The 23,875-nt window shown below is 41.1% G+C and overlaps 1 protein-coding gene across 5 annotated transcripts in view; it reads left to right on the top strand.

The window, feature by feature from the left end:
* The window catches only part of palm3 (paralemmin 3), a 37,764-nt gene extending 15,313 nt beyond the window's left edge, over positions 1-22,451 (top strand). For all 5 annotated transcript variants that reach the window (XM_086211216.1, XM_086211217.1, XM_086211219.1 and 2 more), the window contains 7 exons: positions 9,873-9,925; positions 10,385-10,465; positions 14,761-14,870; positions 15,988-16,054; positions 18,067-18,097; positions 19,549-19,602; positions 20,806-22,451. In XM_086211216.1, coding sequence (XP_086067342.1) covers positions 9,881-9,925; positions 10,385-10,465; positions 14,761-14,870; positions 15,988-16,054; positions 18,067-18,097; positions 19,549-19,602; positions 20,806-21,755 — 1,338 coding nt within the window. In that variant the 5' untranslated portion in view covers positions 9,873-9,880 and the 3' untranslated portion in view covers positions 21,756-22,451. The remainder of the gene's footprint in view (positions 1-9,872; positions 9,926-10,384; positions 10,466-14,760; positions 14,871-15,987; positions 16,055-18,066; positions 18,098-19,548; positions 19,603-20,805) is intronic.
* Positions 22,452-23,875: the final 1,424 nt, after the last annotated feature.

A 23,875-nucleotide genomic window follows, 5' to 3' on the forward strand; every position in this document is an offset into this window, starting at 1 on the left:
ATGTGAGATTTTGGTCACATTGCTCAGCCCTAGTCTGGATTAAGATGCTTTGTATTTTGCCCAGTTTTGACTAATAGTGCTTACAATCAAAAATGAACTTTTGACATATTTTTGATACCACAAAGGCTAAATAAACACACAAGGTGTCGTACGACCTGCTGTCATTCCACATGGGACCACCAGTGATCCCCCTCGATCCCTTTTTTACAGCAGGATAATGTCGAGTTAAAATGAGAGCAAAGAAACTTGCTCTTGTGAGCTGCAATTGTTTCATCATCTTTTCCTCTCTTGTGTCAAATTGTCAGCACATTAAACTTTCTTTAGTCTAACCACTGAACGCTGGGACCTGTTGGAGGATTTCCTTTGATAGCTCCTTGCAGCGATGCCTTTGATGCTCTCAACTTTGCGTGTGTGTTCCGTTGTGATCATTTGTGGAAGCTTTTCATACATGTCTGCTGCCAGGTCGTACTCTGATAAATATGGGATCAGTAGGTTGACGCTGGTGGGTCTTTGATGCCTTTCATACACGAGTAATAGTCTCTGTGTTACTTCCAACCTTGTGTTCCACCTGTAAACGATATTGTATCAGCACTCAAACATGCGCACATACACACACACACACACCCCAAAGAAATATAGTCTGATGATTCATGATAGATCTTTTTTTTTTGCAAAAAATGAATACCTTTGATAATTTTCTTAATGTTTACCTTCAAGAGCGCAAATATTTTATACTTTTAAACAGAAGTAATTATAAAACATGACTGTTTAATGCTATCAGTACTGGGATGTGTTTTGATGTGTAGACAGGCATCTGACTGTTTAGTTTTTCTACCAGGGCCATTTCATTTCATAGGAGGAAAATTGTACTAGTCATTTGTGTTGTCGTTGAAGTAGAACTCCCAGCTTTGATATTACACATGTAAAATATCTTAAAATAATGTGAAATATGTTCAATATTATTTTTAGTACTGCAGGTAAAAAAATTGACAAATTGAGGCCATTGACTTTTAGTTTATTTTATTAAATATAACCAGGCTTTAGCATAGGCATGGACTTTTGCTGGCCAGTTGCAACAAAGACTTGAGTTTGACAAAAGAAATGTCACTTTTTAGAGATCAGGCCATAATTAATATGACCAATTCTGTAAAGGTAACACTCCTGTGTATTAAATATAACATCTATATCCATTTACTCCTGATTAAAGTCAGAAGTATTTTCTTATCAGCTCAAATGCTACTGTCTGGGATTCCTTATAAAAAATAATGTCATGTTTCGTTCTAGTTTTTATCTGCCCCCCCCCCCCCATTTCTTTAAACTTCTATCTTTATATTTATGTATTTTTATCTTTTATTTGACTGTAAATATAGCACTCTGTGGCTAGTGCCTGTTGCTTTGTTTAATTACAGTACAGTTGTCTTTTTGGTCAACTGGACTAACATGACTCTGTCTTGGGGCTTTGACCCTGGGTTGGGAACCACTGCTTCAGAGGTTGAGTAGCAGGAGGAGGACTGTCATGCCTGTGGACAGCAGCGGTAATAAATTACCTGGAGGGAACATATGATGGATGTTGTTGACTCTGATAATCCCCAACACACTCCAAAGGCTAAGGCACACTTAGCTCTGTACATACACACACACACACACACACACACACACACACACACGCTCTCTAACAGAATTGGAATGCAGTGTTTTCATTCAACTGACATACACTGTCAATCAAAGGAACTTGGCTGCATAGTGTTGCAGCAGCACCATGGCTACACCAATTTCACCAACACCACCAACCCACACACACACACCCTCCCACTGTGTGTCAGATGTATTTCAATCTAGATAAGCACGATATCCATCTCCAATAATGCAATTTCTGCTGCAGAGCTTGTAAAGCAACTGGAAAATCAATAGCTGATGAAAAAGCACTTTACAGCAGTTCACTTGGTCCATCCCTCAAGCTACAGAGTGATTGCCTCTTTGATTTCCCCATCTCTGATTGAAGTTCTTGTAGGCATTTGTTTTGCACTTAGTAGTCTGAGTGGAGAGTCTTCCTGAGCTATAGCCAGTGACGACAGCAGAGGATGCACTGGTTCAGAGATCACGGTCATTGTGATTGCATGTTCTGTCTCGAACCATCTGGAGGACTGTGATGTTTCTGTTTTTCCTGTTCCCAAACACAGGGCTGGAAGGATATTTTCAGTTTACAGTGGCCTTGGAATTCTCCTCCACACATGTGAAACGGGAACACAACTTTTGAACTTTTTTGGCCTTGTTATCAATGCTAGATATTACTCTGCGCACGAAATTAGCTTTACTTATCCATGCTGGTATTTTTGTACCATGCACACATTGTGCACCAGTGGGAGGCGAGGTGCAAACAGGTAGGAGTTTCATTCAAATCAGGCGGCTATTCATTCATCCGATGCATTTTAATGAAATAAGCATCCGAAATAACTTGCAGTGTGACGCAAGAATGTTGGTGACGCAGTCAAATGAGTAAGTGTGATACTTGACAATATGAACATTTTCTGTTTACAATGATCGAATCTCAGCAGCAGGACATATATTCAGAGTCTTCTGCGAGTTCGACAATGATCTTATTTAAAAAAAAAAAAAAAAAAAGGACTTTTGAGAACCTTGATTTGAATCCACTTTTGTACCTGCAATGGAAAAATCTTTGTCTGAAAAGCAGTCACATTTCCAGGTTGTGTTTACCAATAAAGCTCAGGATGTACTGCTTGTGCTAGGGGCCCAAAATTCCCCCCATGTAGGAAAACAGGAAGACAGAATTATGTTGAGTTTGGTCTCAAGAAAGAAACTATATAATTGTTTGTATCGCTCTAAAAAAATATCCCTGACTTAACACTGGAAATTTTAAGACCATAATGAGCAGAAGGTGTCCACGGTGCCCGACATTACTGTAGCAATAGGATGTTCTGAGCCGCAGGGATGCGTTCGTCCTCAGACTGTGTGTGGTATCCTGAAACCGAACCCTTTTGTTTTGCTACAGCTGGGATGCAGAGACCTGTGGTGAGGAAGTGGTACGGGACCAAGCGGGTATTTATTGTGAGCGTGACCACACTATAAATGGTCGTTTTCTCCAGAACAAAAAGTCTCCCAAAGCCGTTAACTGACACAAACTTTTCCCACTCGGCCCCTTCAGTTGGTTCTTAGATGTGCAGTTCCATTTTATCTTGACAGGATATGTTGGTTGAGCTGGTGATGGTCCCACACTCACTATTCTGAGATCTGCTGCTGTCTCAGTCCTCTGTCAGTTCTGATGCCTTTATTCGAAGGTTTCTGAAGGTTACCACTCTGTTTCCAAGAGAGGGTGTTTCTTTTGTTTTGGGAAACACTTTAGCTTGGGCGGGGGGCTTCTTCATCTCCAGGTAACCGCTTGCTGAGCACCCAGCTGAATCGGAGCAGAAATATCTGTAGGTGCGTTCAGTTGAGCTGTCACTTGTGCAGTATCAGAGAGGCATCAGCAGGAGAAAGCTAGAACTGATCATTTCATGACTGATTCTGATTGTTTGACCTCCAGCAGTATAATAAGGGCCCTTAGACCCTCTCACAGCTCTGCATTTTTCAAAATCTCCTGCTTCTTGACGTATATCTGGTCAAGAACCAGGCTTTTTAGTTTTTTCCACTTACATTTTCATTCCACTCTCAATGAATAAAAAAGATGAAAATCCAACAACGCTGGAAGAAAGGGCATGCAGAAGTAGCAGTAAATTAACCTCTAGCAGATGAGCCACACATCAAAGCCAAGATTAGTCCAGTATAGTGTCCCTAATACAGATACTCAAGATTAATAAAACTAGTAATTGCTACTCATATGGGCTTTTGGGATTTAGGTCACAGAATGTTATACCCCAGTCCTACTCCAGCTTCTCCTGCTCTCCCTGCTGGTTTACTTGTTCTCATCATACCTCTGTCCTCCTCCCATCTCACCAAGAAGTAGAGCAGGATCTTGAAAGTGCAAGGAAGCAGGATGGCCAGCAGCCCAGCACCAGCCTAACTGCATCATCGCATAAAAATTAAATGTCACTGCATGACCTTCTAATGACTGGCCTCACCCCGATACGTCCAACACAACCTGAAGCTTATTTAGCAACACTGTACGTCCAAAACACTGCTGGTCTGTTCTCTTTTCCCTCCTGACGTCATTCTTGTTTTATTCATTTATGTAATTGCTCATAAAAAGTAATGGCAAAAAATATTTTTGAATAGTTAACTATGCAAGGGAAGTCAAAGGCTTAAGCTTATCAACTTACTTAACAGCAGTTCTCAGCAAATATAATAAAATCTTCCCCTAAATAGGATTCTGAATATAACAAGTCATTATCCTTGAATTGCAGTAAGCGCATTTCCAGTTCAATCAGGGGAGCTATGTGATAAATTCAATACCTGGGCTTAATAAAATATAGATGCATATTGAATATTGTCTACATGTTATATCATGGTTTATATTTTCCCGGAGTCAAAAATAATGATACCTAATTTTTGCTGTGTCGATCAGCGTTAAAAAGCAAGTATTGTCATCCATCCATTTTCTACAGCTTCAAACAGCTGCAAACTCCACACAGAAAGACCCTTCGCTCGAGCTGGGGCTGGAACCCGGATCCTTCTTGCTATGAGGCGACAGTGCTAACCACTGCACCACCCTGCCACCCGCAAGTGTTATCTTACAAAATGAAATGAAACTTCCTTCTTGAAATTGAAAGGTCCATTTTGATGAACACTGATATTAGCAACTCTGTATTGATATTGTTGTTCTTATTATCAATATCGTATCACAATATATATTTAGAATCGCGACCGATGTCTGTTAGAGCAGCCACATTTACTCTGGCCAGTGCTTACGGTATGTTTCTCTACAGACTTGTCGGCTGTTCTTGAGCGTGTTTCTGTCTAACAGTGCGTCCATCACAGATGCTCTGTCAATAACTAACTCAGTCTCGTGAGACCTGGACCAAAAGGTGACCTTTACCACAGTGCTGACCGACAGTTTTCATGCTCCACTGCAGCCTGAGTCCATCACTGCCAGGTTCATGTAGAGGACCCTGGACTCTGGCCTCACTGGAAAAACATGCAGCCATGTTCATATTTGAGGGCAGTACTGTGCAAGCTAATTCCTGATGCATGTCTAAAATAATTGAAACTTGGTGGACAGCTTATCTGCTTCTGCTGTTTGAGCTGCGATACACCACCAGTGACATTATAGTGTGCAAGCCAGTTAACACAAAGAGCAACAGGAGAAACTGGGGGTATGTAAATGCTGCAGCTCAGCAAACACTGATTGTGCTGATTGCTTCTCATGCAGTCTTTTCAGAGACCGTCTTCTTTTAAGCCTACAAAAAAATGAAATGCTGATGAAAATATACTGCTGTTATTTTTTTCTTTTTACCAACTTTGATTTGTAGTTGAACACCAACATAGTTTGCATAGTTTGTCAGAAAGGTGTGTGTGTGTGTGTGTGTGTGTGTGTCAGTCAGAGAAAGACACAAGCAGCGGTACTAAATTCTTAAAGTTTTTCATTCCAGACACCCTACTGTTCCTCCATCTGTTCCCACAGAGCTAATGTCACTACACCAGCCTTGAGCATATAGACTTCATGGCACCTCACTAGGCAAATATACATTGTTATATAAACATGCACACACACGCTGAAGGCAAATATACATTCTTTTGCACCAGGGCAGGAGGAATGTTTGCAATAAAGCCAGGCTACTTACCAAGACTGAATGACTTCGAGGCAGCTGCACTTCCTATACACACAGTTAGCTCTCATAATTTACTAGCATTTGTCTAGTTTTTATTAATGCAGTCGAAGCAGTAACAATCAATTTAAATGGTTTCTTTTTCATATGAGATGGCAAACTGAATCAGTGTGGGTGCAGGACTATGAGTCAAGTTGAATTTTATTTTATTTATGTCGAGCAAAATCAAAGTTACCCTATGACACACACACAGGTCTAAAACTGTACTATTTAATTTGATGTAATTCATAAAATGATTTTGAAATGTCAAATTTAGCTGATTTATTTATATATTATTTAGAATTAATTCTTAACTACTTCCACTGAGGAGGTCATGTGATCATTGTTCGTTTGGGTTTCAGCAGGATAACTCAAAAAGTTGTGGATAGGGTTTTGATTCAATTAGATCTGATAGAATGATAGATCACAGGGGAAAAAAAATATAAACTAGGTTTCTGAATTGATCTGAAACTGGATCCAGATCAAATGGCATCATATGCCTCAATGGAGGTGCGCCCTCCCAGAACATCCTGGTGTTTTATTCAAGGTACTTTCCCTCTATTTTAAGATGCTTTCTCTTCTACCATGTCTCTTCTTTTTCACCCTTGACCCCTGCAGTTTCTAGCCCCTGCAAGAGTGTGAGTGGTGTGTAAGCCGAGAGCAACTGTGTGATATCATCAGGAAGAGCATGCGTGAGGAGGGTCACGCCCCCGAGGCCAGGCAGCCTTTTGAGTCGCTTGACTGGAAGATGTGTTTGTCGGACACAAATTATCGCCTTTAAAAAACAGAAACTGCCTGTTTTGATGGAACTGAGTCTTCAGTTGTTGAAGTCGCCTGGGCTGGCGTTCACAGGTGTTACAGGTGAACTGGTGTCTGTAATTAAATCCAGCAGCAGCTCAGCTGTTGTTCACGGCCACGTGCTATGTTTGTGTTGCACTGTGCTGCTGTTTGCGTCTCACATGTATTGGATACAATTTGAATTAACAGAGGGAGGTTGCAGTGAAGTTAAGTTTTGGTTAAATTGGTAGACTTCATAAAAAAAATACACTTCTTCACTACACATTGCATCTGTGGGTTTCTGAACGCCGCTAGAGAATTGTGGGAGTTGTGTGCACAGCTACGGTGCAAAGTTTCATCGTCAAAAATAAATATTTAGCAGTAACAAAACATCTGTCTTATGTTTTAAAGGCATACATTACAATAAATTAATTTCAAACCAGCAGTTGCTAGATTAGTGTGAGAGGTTACACGCTGATTAAAGGAATAAGGAAGAAAACATACGTCTCTACGTATAATTGCTGTAAGTTAAAAACAGACTTTCTACAGTTTCTCTCTTGTTCCAGTTATTGAACAGGTTTATGTCTGTCCTCACTTTGTGTCACAGATCCGCCCGCGTTGGGGATTTCAATCCGTCACCTCATTCCCCTCTCTTTTCTTTTCACTGCTGCTCTTCTATCCAACCATCTTGACTTTCCGTGTCTCTTAACTTTTTGACTTTGTCAGCCCTCCCTTCCCTATCCTGTATCTCGTCTAATTATCGAAGTCAGTGTGTGTCTACAGGGAGCTCCTCAATACCCCCTCATCAAAGCCTCTGTTTGTGTTTGCTTGTTTATCTCTGGCTGCTATTCTAGGCGCTCTCCTGGAGCCCTGATGAGACGCAAGCCTCCAGTCCCTACGGAGGCTTATACTGTAAGCTGTCACAGCACCTTCAGTCATTCAAAACACCACCAAAATGATATTTTTTTTGTCTCCTATACCTCTGTTGCTCTTGGAGGGAAACATTTAGATGAGGAAACAACCTCTGGCATGTCTTTCATTGCTCTGGAGTTTCTGGAGAACTGAGGTAGCAGGTGTTTCCCTCCTCTAAATGTTTCCCACTATCCTTCTGTTTTTATCATTTTCTCTTCTCTCGTTCTATACACAGTTCACTTAAATCTTATGACCCCACCATCCATCACATACCTGAGAGTGTTGTGGGAAATAGTCGTCTCTCACTACGATAACTAACAAACCCGAAAGCAAGACCACCATGTAGGATGAGCATCAGTCGCGTCAGCTGCACTAAGTGGCCTTGTGATGACAAATGAGGAACCTCATTTGTTGTGTGTGTGTGGGTGTTAGAACCAATGGGGAAATGAAGCTTTGAGTCAGTTTGTCACAGCTAATTTACTAGTTGCATGTGAGTGACATAAGTTGCTTTTATTTTTTTAACAAATCTTCTTTGCAGTTGCATTTTTTCATGTGAAAGCTGAAGTCACCATATGGGATTGATCTTTCTGTTGGTGTCTATTATATTAGCCTGTTTATGAGGTGTGTGTGTGTGTGTGTGTGTGTGTGTGTGTGTGTGTGTGTGTGTGTGTGTGTGTGTGTGTGTGTGTGTCGCAGTAAGCACAATCATAACTTCAAAGCAGTGTGACAGGGATAAGCTGCACTAGTTGTGACATTTGTACTGCTCACATCTCCCCCCAAACATGAAATCTCAGTTGCTGTGATGTTGCGGCGTTTGACACAACTGTTAACCCACCACAGTGGAATGTCAGTGACTGGAGGATTATTGCTGTCATTGCATGAAAAACCCCTATTTCCAATAAGCATCATTTAAGTATAGATATTATTTATTCTAATACAACCTACTTAAGGCGTCCCTCCCCTACTGCCTTCATCCAAAAGCTTGTTCTTTTAGATTTTTGCAAGTTTGTTTTCAAGTGCAAGCATCTCTCTCTGATTCCATCCTTGTCAGGCTGCTTCTGCTTTCAAATTGAAACTCTTGTGCGATAATCTGTCAGCAGCACAGCGCCAGGTATGGTTTTGACCAATCAAATCAAAGTATTGCTGCAGCTTTGTGGCGTCTTTTGTTTGACCCCTCCTTAAAGCATTCCCATTTCCATTTTACATCATAGAGTGGAAACATTAATAAGGAGACTGGGTATGAGTCACTTCTGTCATGTCAAAAGAATTAGCCCAATTATCACTTGAAACTAGGCCATCACGTATGTGCTCGCCTTGTTCAATTTTTGGAATTAGAATACAAATCATTCACACACCCACGCATGCACACACTCACACACACTTTTTTTCTTTTTTTGCAAGAAACGGATCAAAAATGGACAGATGCTTTGAGGCAGTGAATTCACATTGGCTCTCGAAATTCGGAGGCCTTTCATATATTTTAGCCTTCAATCTGACACTTGGTTGCTGCAATTAGCATGTTGGTCTTCTGTTAAGGAACGAGAACATTCCAGACATCCATATGTGTGTATTGAGAAGGGCTCAAGTGAGAGCACAGGAAGAGCCTGTGCAAGCAAGAGTATCCGGGTGCAAATGTACACATTGGAGCAGGAGCACAGCAAATCTGTGTGCAATCAGAGACTATTTGAGCACAAGGAAAGAGTTTTGAATGCATGTATGACTCAATCTAGATGCAAAATTAAAAAACATAAGCTCAAATCTAAAAGACCACGCTCTTAAATACAGATGGAAAGCCTCATATTTTCCTTTGTGAGAAGATTTTGGAATGAAGTTTCTCTTCTTAATTGTTTGAGCTGGTTGCTGTGAATGTGTACCTCTGAGTTTTGGGAAGCTCAAATATTGTACCATTTAGTGTCAATTGCTGGAAAAACAAATATTGTATGTGCTTGTTTTCTTAGAGATGCCTGAGGCTGCCATGAAGGAAAGAAAAGGCTTTAATGGGGTGTGGGGGAGGTGTTTATGGTGAGGGTGCAAGCTACTTGTCCAATTACACTCTTCACAAATAGAAAAAGCTCAATCCTGCCTCTGATGTTGCACCGCCAGCCACCATATCCTCTGATGTTGCAGGGGTGGGACGCTCAGAGTTAGGGGACTACTGCAGAAATGCTGTTTGATTTTCTTCCCTACATACTTTTCATTCCACAGACAAACTTTACACTTGCAAAGACAAAAAAAAAAAAAAAAAAATGAGACCATGCAAATCTCAGTGGCTCTGACGTGAACAGTCTCATCAGAGATATGTAAAATATTAGCTAAGGTTGATTTTCTCTCGAGCCAGTGAGCACAGTAAACTTAGAGGCTGGATGGATCCCTGCCAGTATTTGTTTAATCTCCAACCTTTGACCCTGACTTGGTGTGTCACAGGTGCCAGAATGGATGAAGCGGAGAAGTACAAACAGCGACTGGAGGCCATCGCTGTGAGTATATACACAAATGCACATGCACACACACTCACACTCAGGGTTAGAAACTTGTAGCTGTGTTCCCTCAGCTATCTGAAACTCGTCAATAATTTAAAAAGTCTGCAATGTGGCGAGCCAGGGAGTCCCTTTTTCCTCAAACAACATCAGGTTGCCATGGGGACAGTTGTTCTGAGAATTCTGGGATATAGAGTATACCTGATGTCTGTGAAGACAGCATGACAGATGGTCGGCCAGGTTCAACTCTCTCCCAGTTATACTTTATTCACTGCCGTCTCTTCCTTCCTGCTGTTTATTTATTCACTTCTGCATGTTTATACGTCTCGCTGTTGATCCGACTTTTCTCTGCCCGCATCTCTTTAGCTGAATAAAATTTTAATCTTTTTACTCTCACTCCTTCCAAACCAATATCCTGACATCCACCAACTCTTGTCCCTCCCCGTTGTCTTCTTTCAGGAGAAGCGACGGCTGCAAGAAGAAGAGGACAGAGCCAGAAGAGAGATGGAGGATGAAAAACTGAGACTACAGCAGCTCAAGGTCCCACACACATGTCGGGGTTATCAACACTGTGCAGCCCAAATTTCTCTAAGATAAAAACCCTCTGTAGACTCATTGCAGCTTGTTAGCAAGTAGATAGCTTCCAAATCTATTTCCTTTTCACACACACACACACACACACACACACACCAATGAACTACACTAAACAAATTTCCCAGGCCTGCCAGCCTCTTGCAGGCCCCCCTTTTACCGAAATCAGATTTACTGTGAGTGTTTACACACTCTGCAAGTCACAGAGCTGCTCTATTGTTTTCCCATCATTTCCAGACTGGCGTTCCCACTTCCTACTCCACTGTGTTATGCTGCCCCAGGGCACATTCCTCAAATTGTGTGCAATTTATGCAGTGTGTGTTAGTGTGCTTGCAGGTACGCATGTGTGTATCAGTGTGGTCCTGCAAGGGACTGTTTTGTACATGCTGTCTATGTTTGAGTGTGCACTTGAGGGCCACAACACTCAACTTCAGCCCATTAAACCCAAAGTCAAGTCGCAGCAGACTTCAGAAGTTTTTATTCCCATGGATTTTAGTACATTCAAACAGTTTAACATGAATCCTATTGTTGCATTCTAATTTTGTAAGTCATATAAATAGGATTGACAAAATATTAGGAACACCTATGCGAATGAACTAAATTACATAATAAATCAGTTTCTGTCAGTCAGTATGAGACACAAACTACTCATGAAGGCAGGACTTGTTGCAGGGCTGCGGCTGCAGCTGCGGCATTACATGTTAAAGCTGCCAGGACATAAATGTTGTTGTGGATGGGTGTATAAGGACGTGATTGCAGGAAGGAGCAGCAGCCTCAACATTGCTCCTGACCTGCGGGAACATTTTGAGAGAGTTGTGTCCAGCCAGCCAAAGACACAGGACACAGTGAACAGAGCAGTGCTTGTTCTATACTGCAGGAGGAAACACAGAGATCGTTTTGTGACGCTTATAGTTAGGTAGGTAGCGACCGACTAACATTTGCCAGATTTTTTTTTCTTTTTCTTTTTCTTTTTTTTTTTTTATAGAAACGGGACCATAGGCAGAGAGGGAGATTTAAGAGACTTCAGTCTCAGCTGCAAGTGAAAAATACTCCCTTTCACATCGGGAGCAAGGATTTTAGTGTATATCGACACATGCCAAAATGATAATCCTGGTTATTTTATTTGATTAAATGTACTCAGAAGTTCTCTGAAGGCAGAATGTTTATTTGTGTTTGTCAGGGTCAGGCCCGGACCAGCGCCTCCAGAGCTGGCGAGGGTTCAGTGTCAGGCTCGAGGGTATTTTAATGGCGGATGCATGATGGGAAAAAAAGCCACTTGAATCAAGGGTGACTAGTTTCTGTCATAAGTCCCTCTGCAGGCACCGTTATCAGTTCTGACGTACACTGGAACTCTTTTATTATGGGGTTTATGAAAAAAAGTTGCTCTTCACCGTTCCTTGCTTTCAACTATCTCAAAAAAGTGTGCAATATCTTCATCGCAAAAAACATTTGAAGGGTGTCTTTTTTTTGTCAGTGTAGAGCAGCTCCATATTTCTGAATTGAATAAAGTTCCGATGCTTCTGAATGTGACAAAGATCCGTTACAAATAGCTGTGGAAATTCCTGGTGTGTGAGGAGAAAATAGTGGCACTTTTGGTTGATAAGCCTGACCACTGTCACCGCTCTGAGATTTTCCATAACGTGATTTTGAGGTTGTTATAAGTCCTCCTCCCTGTTAGCCCTGCTATCGTAGCAGTCCACCAAATGAGACTTTTTTAAGCATCTATATTTGGTTTATACTCATCACTTAGGGAGCAAAGAACAAAGACAACCCACCAACAGTGAGGAACTTTTGAGTGTTTAGCCTCCAAGTGACGTTTTGTTAGTGCAGCATTACCTGATTTTGGTTGTACAAATTAATTAATACCTTGTAATTTCCCTAAATAAGTCTTATTTTGATGGCAAGATTTTTATTATTTAGTGTCGGGATGCACGGTAATATTCGCATATCATCGGTATTGGCAGATATTGGTAATTTTTTAAAATATATCGTATTTGTCTGATAAATGATAATTGTATCGGGCCAGGTTTGCTCAAGTCTGTTCATCTTTGCTCATCATCTGTAATTATGGATGAATAAACAATGCAGCAAATATATTATTATTAGCTTTTCAAATTTTTTTGTAAATAAACATTTTAATATCTGTAAATATCAACCATCAGGAAAAATCAGTTGTGAAAATATCAGTTCATTGCACTTCCAATGTCCTACATCCCTAGCTTAGCAAGTATGTGAAAATTCTGTTGTCTTTTGGAGTGCTACTGAAGAACTTAGTTGCTTTTAATTATAAATCCCATTTGAATATCCTCATCATCACAACTGCACAGAGTTCTACACATTTCGAACACGCTATCAAAGATTTAAATCTCTCTGATAAGAATATTCTTACTGAAAGCAGCAGGGAGTAGAGAGTTAGAAAATGTCAGAGATACAGCGAATGCTAAATCACCTTTTTTAGCCAAATACCTGCGGTGTCGAGGAGTCGACTTGATGGGAAAGATGGGAGATGGGGGGGGGGGGGGTACACAAAAGAGAGAGATGGGGGGGATATGAGGTGACAGTTGACAATATTGAAGGCGACTGTGTGATGAAAATTTTGAGAAGGTAAAATTTTTAAAATGGCAGAGCAGAGACCTCAGCCGCTCTCCACTTTTATGCTAATCCTCGACTGACAGCATCATACATGTGCAGTCATAGATTTGCAGCCCTATTTGTACAGCGACTGAATTAAGATCACGGCGTGTTTGTCGGTGGAGGTGTCTGAGAACAGGGGCAGCTCAGCACCAAGGAATAATGACAAATCTGTGAAAATGGTGATGTCATTTAAATCCATCCATTATGTAGAGCCCATGGCTTATTCTGTACAGGGTCACGGGGAGCTGGAGCCAATCCCAGCTTATTAGGAGAGAGGCGGGTTACACCCTGGACAGGTCACCCGTCAATCACAGGGCTTACATACAGACACATTTTATGGTCTCCAATTAACCTAATGTACATGTTGTGTTTTTTTTGTTGTTTTATTTGATGGTGTGTGGCAAGAAAACAGAGTGAGAACGTGCAAACTCGCAACCTTCTCAAACCACTGTGCCTCATTAATCGAAGCTAGATCATAGAGACAATCGCTGGTCCTGTTTTTATGTGCATGACTGGTGTTTTGGTGTGCAGTTGTCTATTTATTGGAGAGACATTGAAGCAGGCCATGGACTATAAAGTCATGCTTGCCTTCGTTCTGTTAGATAGCAGAAATGAAGACTGCCAGCATGGAGCCCCGGGATGTTCTCCTTTTTTTATTTCTCACCTTCATCAACTTGAAATACCACATTTCACTCGACCCTCTGTCTTGTGTCCTCGCTCTAATTGCATCAGCTGCAACGGTTTCGGTTTTTGTGGGTCTCCTCTCTCTTTCACACATCTGACATTATTCAAATATGACCTGACTGCAATAAAAGTTCAGCGTCTATCCCGATCTACGTGGGTGAGAGTAGGGGATAATTAGAACACATGACACATAGAGTAGCTGAAATCATCCGCCTAAAATCACTTGTTACCCCCCCCCCCCCCCATTGAAATATAAAAAAGAATGGAAAAAAGCCTAGTCTGATCACACTGCTGTGAGATTCTGTTGCTATAGCAACCTCTACTGGCACGATACTACAACAGTTTGTTAGCAAACTACATCAATCTGTGCCCCCCCAAAAAATTGTTTTGCATTGTATATCTGTTCTTGAAATAACTTTAAAATCCCAGTTTAGTGACTGTTGTTGCACATCTGTATAAATATAAGTTCTTATGGTCAGCTAAGTGCTCACCAGGTACTGTAAGCTAACAGCATTTGGGTTTCTTTCATTTAGCTCCTGATAATGCTTATATTTTATTGATTTTGTGGAGCTTTATGAAAATCAAAAAACTGGACCACCGCTATCATTTAGTTGCCTTCCACTTCATTCCATCCAGCAGATATACTATAAGTGATGAGTAGGGATAAAATCATCTCTGGAATGTATAATTTGTATCTGTGTGAAATCTCTGAGGCCAAGTTCTGTCACAGTAATGCAAAAACCACATGGATCCATTATAGCCTTCTAATCAGTGATTTGCATCTAATGGAGCGGTGGTGTAACGAGCAGTGGAGCAAAATCTTTGACAGCATATTTTATCATATTTAATTACAGTGGGTTTGGAGATATTATCTGATAACACAACGTGTAAAGCTAAGCTGACTCAGAATCATGTGTCTTCTCCAGAGGAAGTCTCTAAGGGACCAGTGGCTGATGGAAGGAGCTCCCTCCTCCCCAACCTCCCCGGACCCCCAGACCCCTCGATCACCCCTGTGGGGCTCTGTGGAAAAACACAGGTGTGTGTGTGTATGTCTGTGTGTTTGGGACAGGGGCCAGAGTATGCAATGTAACTGAGTTGCAGTATTCCCTCTTCTGTTTTGCTCTGCTCTGTTAAAGTTACATTTAATTCTGCCAGTACTGACTCTCAGAGTAATCCCACCCGACAGGACTAGAGGCTTTTATTTATTGCACTGGGCAATGTTGTGGAGTCCCTAAAGAATCTTGCTCCAAGATCTCATCTTATTATTACAAAGGCTCTGTATGTGGCCTCCGGGGTGCCCACAATAATATCAGTAAGGGTCTCTGTGTTCACCAAAGCACTTTTTTCTTGAGGTCAGCATATCTTTTTAATCTTTTTAATGTGAACGCCATTTTTTCCACGCCATGCTACAAGCAATTTTACAAGCCGTTGAGTGTCTTTTCTTCGCAAAGCCATGAACACTTGGTATTATTTTCTTGTGAGATGATGTTGGATTTATTCACATTGTATGGAGGTAACAAAAGAAAGTTAACTTTTTGCCTTTTATAAATATAAATTTAAATCGGTTTTACATAAGCGAACCAAAAAATTCCCCATGAGCGAGGGTGAGAAAGAAAGGGAGCTGAGAGTTGGAGTATGTTGAAAATGTAGTAGGAGTAGAGGAAGAGCGGGACACAAAGACAAATCACATGGGTTATACATGCACACTAAACAAAAATAATAGCAGAGCTGTTGAACCAAATGATTGTCGCCAAATGTTTCGTTGTGCACAAACTCTGAAGCCACACAGAGCAGCAGGTCCGTGTTGTCTCCTTGTGCAGTTCAGTCATTACCTAATCCAGAGTGAAGACCAGAGGAAGCACTCTACCTGCTGCAGACATCTGTACTTCCACTGAGATCCTGTATCATAGCAACCAAAGTGTCTTAGATGACAAAACGCTGCACCTCCAAACTACTCTCAGTGAAATTGAATAAACACGAACTCCTAGCGCACCCAACTTGGCATTTCCACAGGAGCTCCTGGCTGAAAGGAAATAGGAAAGTACTGTGTATTTACATAAGAGGGATATAGATTTGGTGTGGGTGTGTGTGTGTGTGTGTGTGTGTGTGTGTGTGTGTGTGTGTGTGTGTGTGTGTGTGTGTGTAACTCTCAGGTTGCAGTCAGATCGCCAGGCAGAAGAAGATGATGGGCTGCAAGAACAGATGAGCGATGGCCAAATGGTGAAGAGCCAGCGCACACACACACACACACACTCACACACACACACTGTAGACACAAAGGGTGTTAGATCTAACTTTCGCCATCATTTTCTATTACACAGAAAATTTCCCACCTCTTGTGTCCATGAATTATTTCCTCCCTTAATGTACCTTTGATGTAGCGCTTGTTGTTCAAAACCAGGAGCTTTAAGAATGTAAGCCGCCCTGTTACACAAACAGTTCACATGTACATCACCTCATAGAAGGTCTGCATGTCTCTCCCATTGTACTTCCTGCTCCTGTGTCAGCCACCATATCATCATCCTAATCTTTGCCTTTGGAGTTCAGTTCAAATCAAGCAGCGACAAAAACATCAAATTCTGTTTTCCAATTGCTGCTACTGCTGATTAGTCATCCTGGCTGTGATAAAGGTGAGTTTTAATCTGTGACCTCACCCTCAATTTGGCTCTGATTGAAAATCTTATCCAGTAGTGATTGACAGCTCATATCTGGTTCATGAAGATGTTTTCATGTTCGTAATATGTTTAGGTTCTCTCACCTTGGCAGCGCTGAACCCTTAATCCTTACAATCAGTCCTCCACGGGTGGTCAGATTTGGCGTGCAGACACTCTTACCTCAGACTAATTTATAAAGCATCCTACTGTAGATGCACTCTCAGTCAGGAGGTGTTGTAGTTCTTGTGGTTTGAAATATTAAAGAGTTGTAAAAATCGTACTGTTATGAAATATTTATCATGGACTTTCATGAAGTCTCGCTTTTAGGTGTATGGATAAATAGATAATGTGCAAATCAATGCTAAAATTAGATTATCCAGTGATATCTGGAAACAGATAGATAAAGTAATTCATGTGGCATCAAACATTTATCATTACATTCATCTTGGCTGGTGCCAAGAAGATCATGTTCACACACGAATGGCCATGCCATCTCTTGAATATTGGCCAAGATGAGAGTTGTTTCCAGACTTGACTGGGTTTTTTTTTCACCCCTGGCCATCACTGACATTATAGCAAACAGTTGCTTATTTTTTGCACGTTACTTTGGAGTCATGTTTCATGTTTCTGTCTCCTTTCACTCCATCTGTGGTCTCTGTCATGTCCAGAGGGAAATATCTGGCTTCTTAGCTGCTAAATGCTCCGCTATGTTCACCCGCTAGACCTTAACTCTGCTTGTTGTGGCCAAACTGAGACTGAGAACAGCGAGCGTGGTTACAGCAACAGATTCAGCAGCTGATACTCACTATGAAGTTTTGTAAGATGGAGGGGAGATGCAGTCAGGTGTTAATACTCTGCAGGTTCATCAAATGAGCAACTTTTCCAACCTTACAAATTGTCGTTTTATACGTCATTATTTTTTTTTTAAATTAATTATAAATTGATATTTCACCCAAAATGTGTATTTTGCCTTTCAAATCACCACAAATAGCCGTCGAGCTCTCCTGCATCACTTTTTTGTGACTGTCGAATGCAGTCGCATAGAGCAGTCACATATATTTAGCTTGAGGCTGCTAGTGCCCCGCTTCAAGATCAACTACTGATAACAGCATAACTGCCCAAAAATGTCCATTTACAAACTCTCAAGCTGCAAATTGAATAAAATGTCTGCATTCTGGAGTCACAACAAAGTAATGCAGAATGTTTTTGTGAGCTCCATTCATCGGGCAAGGCAAAGTACACTTTTTTTGAATGAAGTTTCACTTTGAGAAGGCTGAACTGAGAGATGTTAACTTTTGAATAGTTTTTGTCTACATTGAAGTGGTTCAGTCCAGTCTGCGCTTGTCTGGGCTGTTTATAGGGACGACTCTAATCCTTTATGACAATATGAAGAAAAAAAAATACAGCATAGAGATACATTCGCAATTTACAGTGTCCTCAAAATCTGTTGGTAGTTTTCAGTATTTCTGTTTCATTTGTGTCCTTGCAGAATACACAAGTATCAGAGAAAATACCTTTTTTTTTTACCATTTCAGTAACAGACCGTATAAATTCACCTCTTTACCTCTCACTCAACAGGGGGCAGTGGAGGTGGCAGAGGAAGGAGTCGGTAAGTAGGATCAGATCAGTCTTTGGTAGAGAGAAATGATTCAAGTCATTGAAAAAATTGTGAGACTAAAAGACATGTCATCTTTTCAGTGATAAAATTGATGTCGCCGTGATGACGAGTCAGTATGAGCATTTAAAAAAAACGAAACTTGACGAGCTTGAACATCCACGGAATATTTTACAGTGCAGATTGAGGGATTGAGAGAATAACTAACTCCAACCTCCCAGACCCTTTTTTTTTAATGTTCATCATCGTTGCCGATGGTTGTTTGATTGTTTGTGACTCAGGTGCTGCTTTTCTATTTAATCTTTATTTAATCAGGCAGTTTCATTTAGATCAAAATCTCTTGTCCAAAAGAAGCCTGAGAACAATCAAACAGCAATTAGAATCATCAACAAAAACAATCCAGTCATATCAATTAAGAAAAAATTGCAAAAAGATTCATTAAAAGTATATCAGTTAGTCATAATTTAAAATCTCAAAGGAGGGGAAAAAACTGTAGTATTTACTGCAAAGTCTTTCATATCATATTACAGAGGCGGCACGGTGGTGCAGTGGTTAGCACTGTCGCCTCACAGCAAGAAGGTTCCGGGTTTGAACCCCGGCTCCTGCTTTGAGGAGAATTATTAACACTCTTAGCACCTGTGCAGCAGTTAAACACTTGGTGAAGGGAAGTTACTGTACCTGTAGGGGTTTGTACTGCATTAAAGCCCTATCCACCTTTTCTGCATCAGCTCTGAGCATCAAAGTGCTTTCACCAGCGATTCGATCACAGATTTGCAGCCCTCCGAAGTTCATTTGAAAGACAAGTAGGCTGTAAACACCTGAACTAAATCTGGCTGGAATGTAATCTTAATGAATCTTTGTTTGAATGAAACAAGTGGATTTGTTACGGAAGGTAGAATCACGTCTCATAGCCAAGGTATACAAACCAGTAAGTCAAAGTCATGGTGCAGCAGCAGGCGTAGCCAACGCAGCTGCACCGCCACATCAGACCTAAAAATAGAAAGATGTAACGTGACCTCCTGTGAAATTTATTTATTATTTGGATACATTTGTACCGTTTCATTCTTGTATTATATCAAAATATATTGCATACAAAAATCTGGTCTGTTACCGAGCTACAGAATTCCAGTAAATGACTTCTCTGCATCTACTATCACATAACATCAGTACATGTTGAATACATGACATTTGTGTGATGTTTTTCTTCCTCACGCACAATGAAAATGATTCGAAATGGAGTCTTATATTCTACTACATATCTAAAATGTCAAGAAATGTTATCCAAACACAGGTCACATCATAATTCCTGCTTCAGTTCGGGCTTCGTAAGATTTTTGATTATTGCTATTTATAGGCGCCGTGCACTAAGTGATTCTTGACTTCTCTGTGTAATTGAAAAACGCTGCTACCTACTAACATTGCAATCAATGCAAATTATATCCCAGAAATAGTCCACGAGGCCGTTGTGCAGAATGGAGAGAAGAGTGCGGCGGAGTCAGGTGGGTCTACAGTTGACTCGTATATTTTAAAATGCACACTGACGCACACTGCAACACACTCATAAATCTCACATGCAGAGTGCAAACCCCCCCATTCATCCTGAAACAAATCCTGCACGTTCAATCACATAGAAAGGTTTAATGATGTCAACACCTTTGTCATCACCTTTTAAACCTGAAAACTTTCATCCTCCGCTCATGTTAATTCATATCTAATCGCCTTCGTAATCCTCCTAGACCAGGAAATACCCAGTGGATATACTGCTCTCTAGATCTGAGTATCATCAAGAAAGGAGTGGCGCAGGCAGACCTAACAAAAGGTTCTTGCAGCTTGTGATGAATATTAACATGTTGAATAAGGTTTTGCATATATATTAATATTAAATAGAGGTGAGGTGCATAAGTAGCAGTTTTTTAGAGGGCAGGAGGTACATGGACCGGAGGCTCGTCAAGCTGTTAATGAGACATTTTTATGAATGAAATGGATTCATCTGTTTTAATTTACATGTTCCATGTGAACTTTCAGGGAAAAACGGGGAAAAGTCATTGAATTTCCAGGCCTGGAAAAATGTACTACTACTTCTTTTTTTTTTAATGCAAAAATGCCGTAAAATGTAGGAAAAGTTAACAAACACAGTTTATCAGCATTTCCAGTGAAATGTACCGTAGTAAATCTTAACATTGATTGGAGTTTATTGTTCATGTGCAAAGAGACATTTTAGGAACTGCACAGTCGTACAAGTTTTCCTTGATCAAATAAAAAAAAAAGTCAGGGAAATTTGTGGGTGAAAATGTGCTTGAACATTTTAAATCAATGGACTTCCATAATTTAACATTATCTAATCCTGCTTTTTATTCTGTAGCTCATTTACTGTGTGTCTGTTGCTTCTTTTCAGGATTTTATTTCATATTTTCTTTCCGAATATGTTACTTGTCTCTTTTTCTGTCCGTTATTTTACATTGCTGTTGCGCTTGTGTCGCCTCCATACTTGTAATGATGTGGATATATCAGTGTTGTGATGTAATAGCTAGCAGGAGCTACAGTAGATTGGAGGTTAAAGTTTTTTTTCAGTTCTTCATTGAGAATCATAATGGAGGACGTCTTTTTTTTTCAACATTGCTGCAGTGAGCGGCTGCAAAAAAAACGTGCAATTTTCTCCCCCTTTAATGTGGAAAGATATTAATTTGTTTTTACATCTTCAGGAACAACTGAGGGTGAAGCAGCATTCGTCCTAACCAATGGCGAGGGAACCCCAGATTTAGACATCAGTCATGAAACTTCAGAGAAGAAGAGCCAGTCAGCCACCAATGGAACAGTCGCGGTAACTGAACGTGGTCCCGGTGTAGAGGCTGCCATGAGTTTGGTGGTTTCTGAGACGGAGCCTGGGCAGGTTCTAAATGTTAGCCTTGATGATGAGGAGGAGGAGGAGGAAGAAGGGACGCTTGTAATGAGAGCAGAGCGAGTGATTGTCACAGATGAAGGCGATGATGCTTCTGAAGATCTACAACCACAAGAAGATCAGCAGTCCGAGGAAACGTCTCAGCCAAGTCCAGAGGGAGCTGTGGCAGGAGAGGACGACTCAGAGACCGTGGTAAAACCAGTGGAAGCTCCAGAAACAGAATCAGAACATGAGAAGCTTGCAGAGGTACATCCAACGACCGAAGATGGAGATGCTGAAGGAAACGAGAAAGCAAACAGAGATGGAGAGACAAAGGATGAAGCGGAGGGTGACCAAGAGGAAGCTCAGGAATCTTTGCTGCTGCAGTCCACAGCTAATCAGCTAGAGGGCGCTCCAGTGGCTTTCGTGCCTGTCTACTCTGAGTCAACACTCTCCACCGTCACTCCAGAAGCAGAGGATGAGGTCCTGCAGGCATCAGAGGAGGCTGAGGCTGCTGTAGAAACTGCTGCTGTCACATCTGGTCAGTTCCAGGAGGTTCCTCTGTCTGATCCCCAGGAGAACCACAGGACAGAGGCAGCGCAGGGCGAGCAGGAACCCCTCCTGTCACAGGCCAAAGCCACCGACACGCAGGTAGAGCCAGCCGCTGCTGACACCCCAGCCAATGCAGCAACACTCGTCCTAACCAGGGCTGAAGGAGGAGGGGAGGCGGAGGTGCCCAAACGTAAAACCTGCCAGTGCTGCTCTGTCATGTAATCATCTCCTTTTATTTTTTGAAAGCAGAATACACCTTCCTCTCTGAGCAGGTCCCCTCCTCCCTCAGCCTCCTCGCCTCAGTCTTCAGCTTCCATATCTCAACATACAGAGAGGAGGTGTGGACTCCACTTGTCAGTGTTTAATGTGCCTTTTGCATCTTCACGATGAACTCGTCACACAACGTGGACCAAAGCTGTGGTGTTTTTGCATCATTTGATTTCATAACATATAAAAAAAGCTACATTTTAGATGCAGTGAAACGATAAAAACATACAAAATGTTTTATTATCAACCGCGTTACGTACATATATAATGTAATTCTTTGGGTAATTTTCACAATGTAAATATGAGATTTATCCCACAGGATTCACAGAGGATTTTTGCTCTAATTTAATTACTTTAAAGCTGAATTATTTAATAGATTTGGGTATTTTATCAGAGATATTTTTAACCATGTAAAGGGCCTGGACAATAATGGCATGAGATGGTCCCGTTTATGAACAAGGTGGGTACCACTGCAGACACGGTGGCCCTAAAAAGACACGTTAAAGTATGAATTTAGTGTGTTTACCAGACGGAAGACGACGCTGTGTGTGGATGTGTATATAAACAAGAGCCTCTGGAAGTGAGATTTATGAGATGTCAGCTTTGCAGTTATCAATGAACGGTTTAATGATTAAACTGACATTTGTGATACGCAGTGTTGTTTGATCTTATTGAGGTTGACTGGGATTTTATGTTGTTGTTTTGATTTGATCTAAACACAATATCATCCAAAAAATACTCACTGATATTCATCCTTTTGTTCAATATTTCTTCTTTATATCAGATCTCAGCTAATGATTCAAAGTTACATCCTTTGGAATCATTTAACTGCATTTTTATGATGGCGTATATTTAAATAGCCCCTTTGGACAAGCCGTCTATAAACCGACTCGGGACATTTTATTGCAAAATATTTCAATTGTACATATTTTGTCAGAATTATTTATATTGAATGCCTTCTACTGGTTGAAACTTATTCTTTTGTAATAGCAATATCTAACTTGGCTGAACTGGTGCACAGCAGGACAACAAGCCTTGCTTTATCTGTCTATATCTATATAGATATATATATAAAGATATTCATATATATGTGTATGTATATGTATATAAATTAGCATCATGAATAGACAGATGTTTATTTAACAGCTGACACATGACATTGCGTCTGAGATAATAAACCTAAAATAAATGTTTGTTTTTCTGTCTGTTGGACATTTTGTAGTCCAGCAGTCATTCAACTGCTGGGACTCTGCTCTCTGGTCCATCATCCCACCAGGATTGTGTAACTGGAGGCCCCTGCTCCAGCTGCTGTATAAGACTTGGCAGACCTTTCCATGACTCTCAGCAGTTCCCTGCCTACCTGACAAGATGATTTCTGCCTTGTGTGTCATAACTTTCAGCTGCCTGATGTCCATGAGTGTTTCAGCTCCTCTGACCTGTGGAGAACTGGTCAGGCCTCTGGATCAAATGCCTCCTGGTCACCTGGAGGGCAGTTGGGGTTTAATTGCTAGTAGTATGAATGACTCAGTAGATGCAGCCAACCTACAAGGAAGGGACAGTATAACTTTTCATTTCTCCAACTCCACGTACACTCAAGCCATCCGTTCTGGTGAGGAATGTCAATATCATCCACTCAACGTCTCACTTGAAGGACACATCATGAAGATGAAGCTGTGGAGCTTCAATGTCACGGCAACCTTCCTGCGTACGTCCTGTGCTGACTGTCTGGTCTTCACCTTGGATGTGGCGTCATCAAAGAGCGCAACAGTGGACTTCTATCTGCTGAGCAAGAGGAGGCAGTTAAAGGAGCAGGAGATTGGGGAGTTTGAGCTTCAGGCCGAGTGTCTCAAGTTGCCCCCACCTGTGGTGATGGATCCCACCAAGAGCTTCTGTGCGGACGTGAAAGACAAGGAAACCGGCAACAAGATGAGCTTCACATAGAGTGAATACATTTTTGTGTCAGTTTCAATGAATACTGTAAAATAAAATATGCAAACCATGAGATCTCTTAATGTAAATATGTTTGGTATCAAGACAGTATCAAATGTGATCTTATTCATGAAATTATAAAGTCT

This window comes from Aulostomus chinensis, chromosome 8, assembly GCF_037954235.1.
Source record: "Aulostomus chinensis isolate RoL2024-O1b breed Wild chromosome 8, RoL_Achi_v1.0, whole genome shotgun sequence".
Classification (NCBI taxonomy): domain Eukaryota; kingdom Metazoa; phylum Chordata; class Actinopteri; order Syngnathiformes; family Aulostomidae; genus Aulostomus; species Aulostomus chinensis.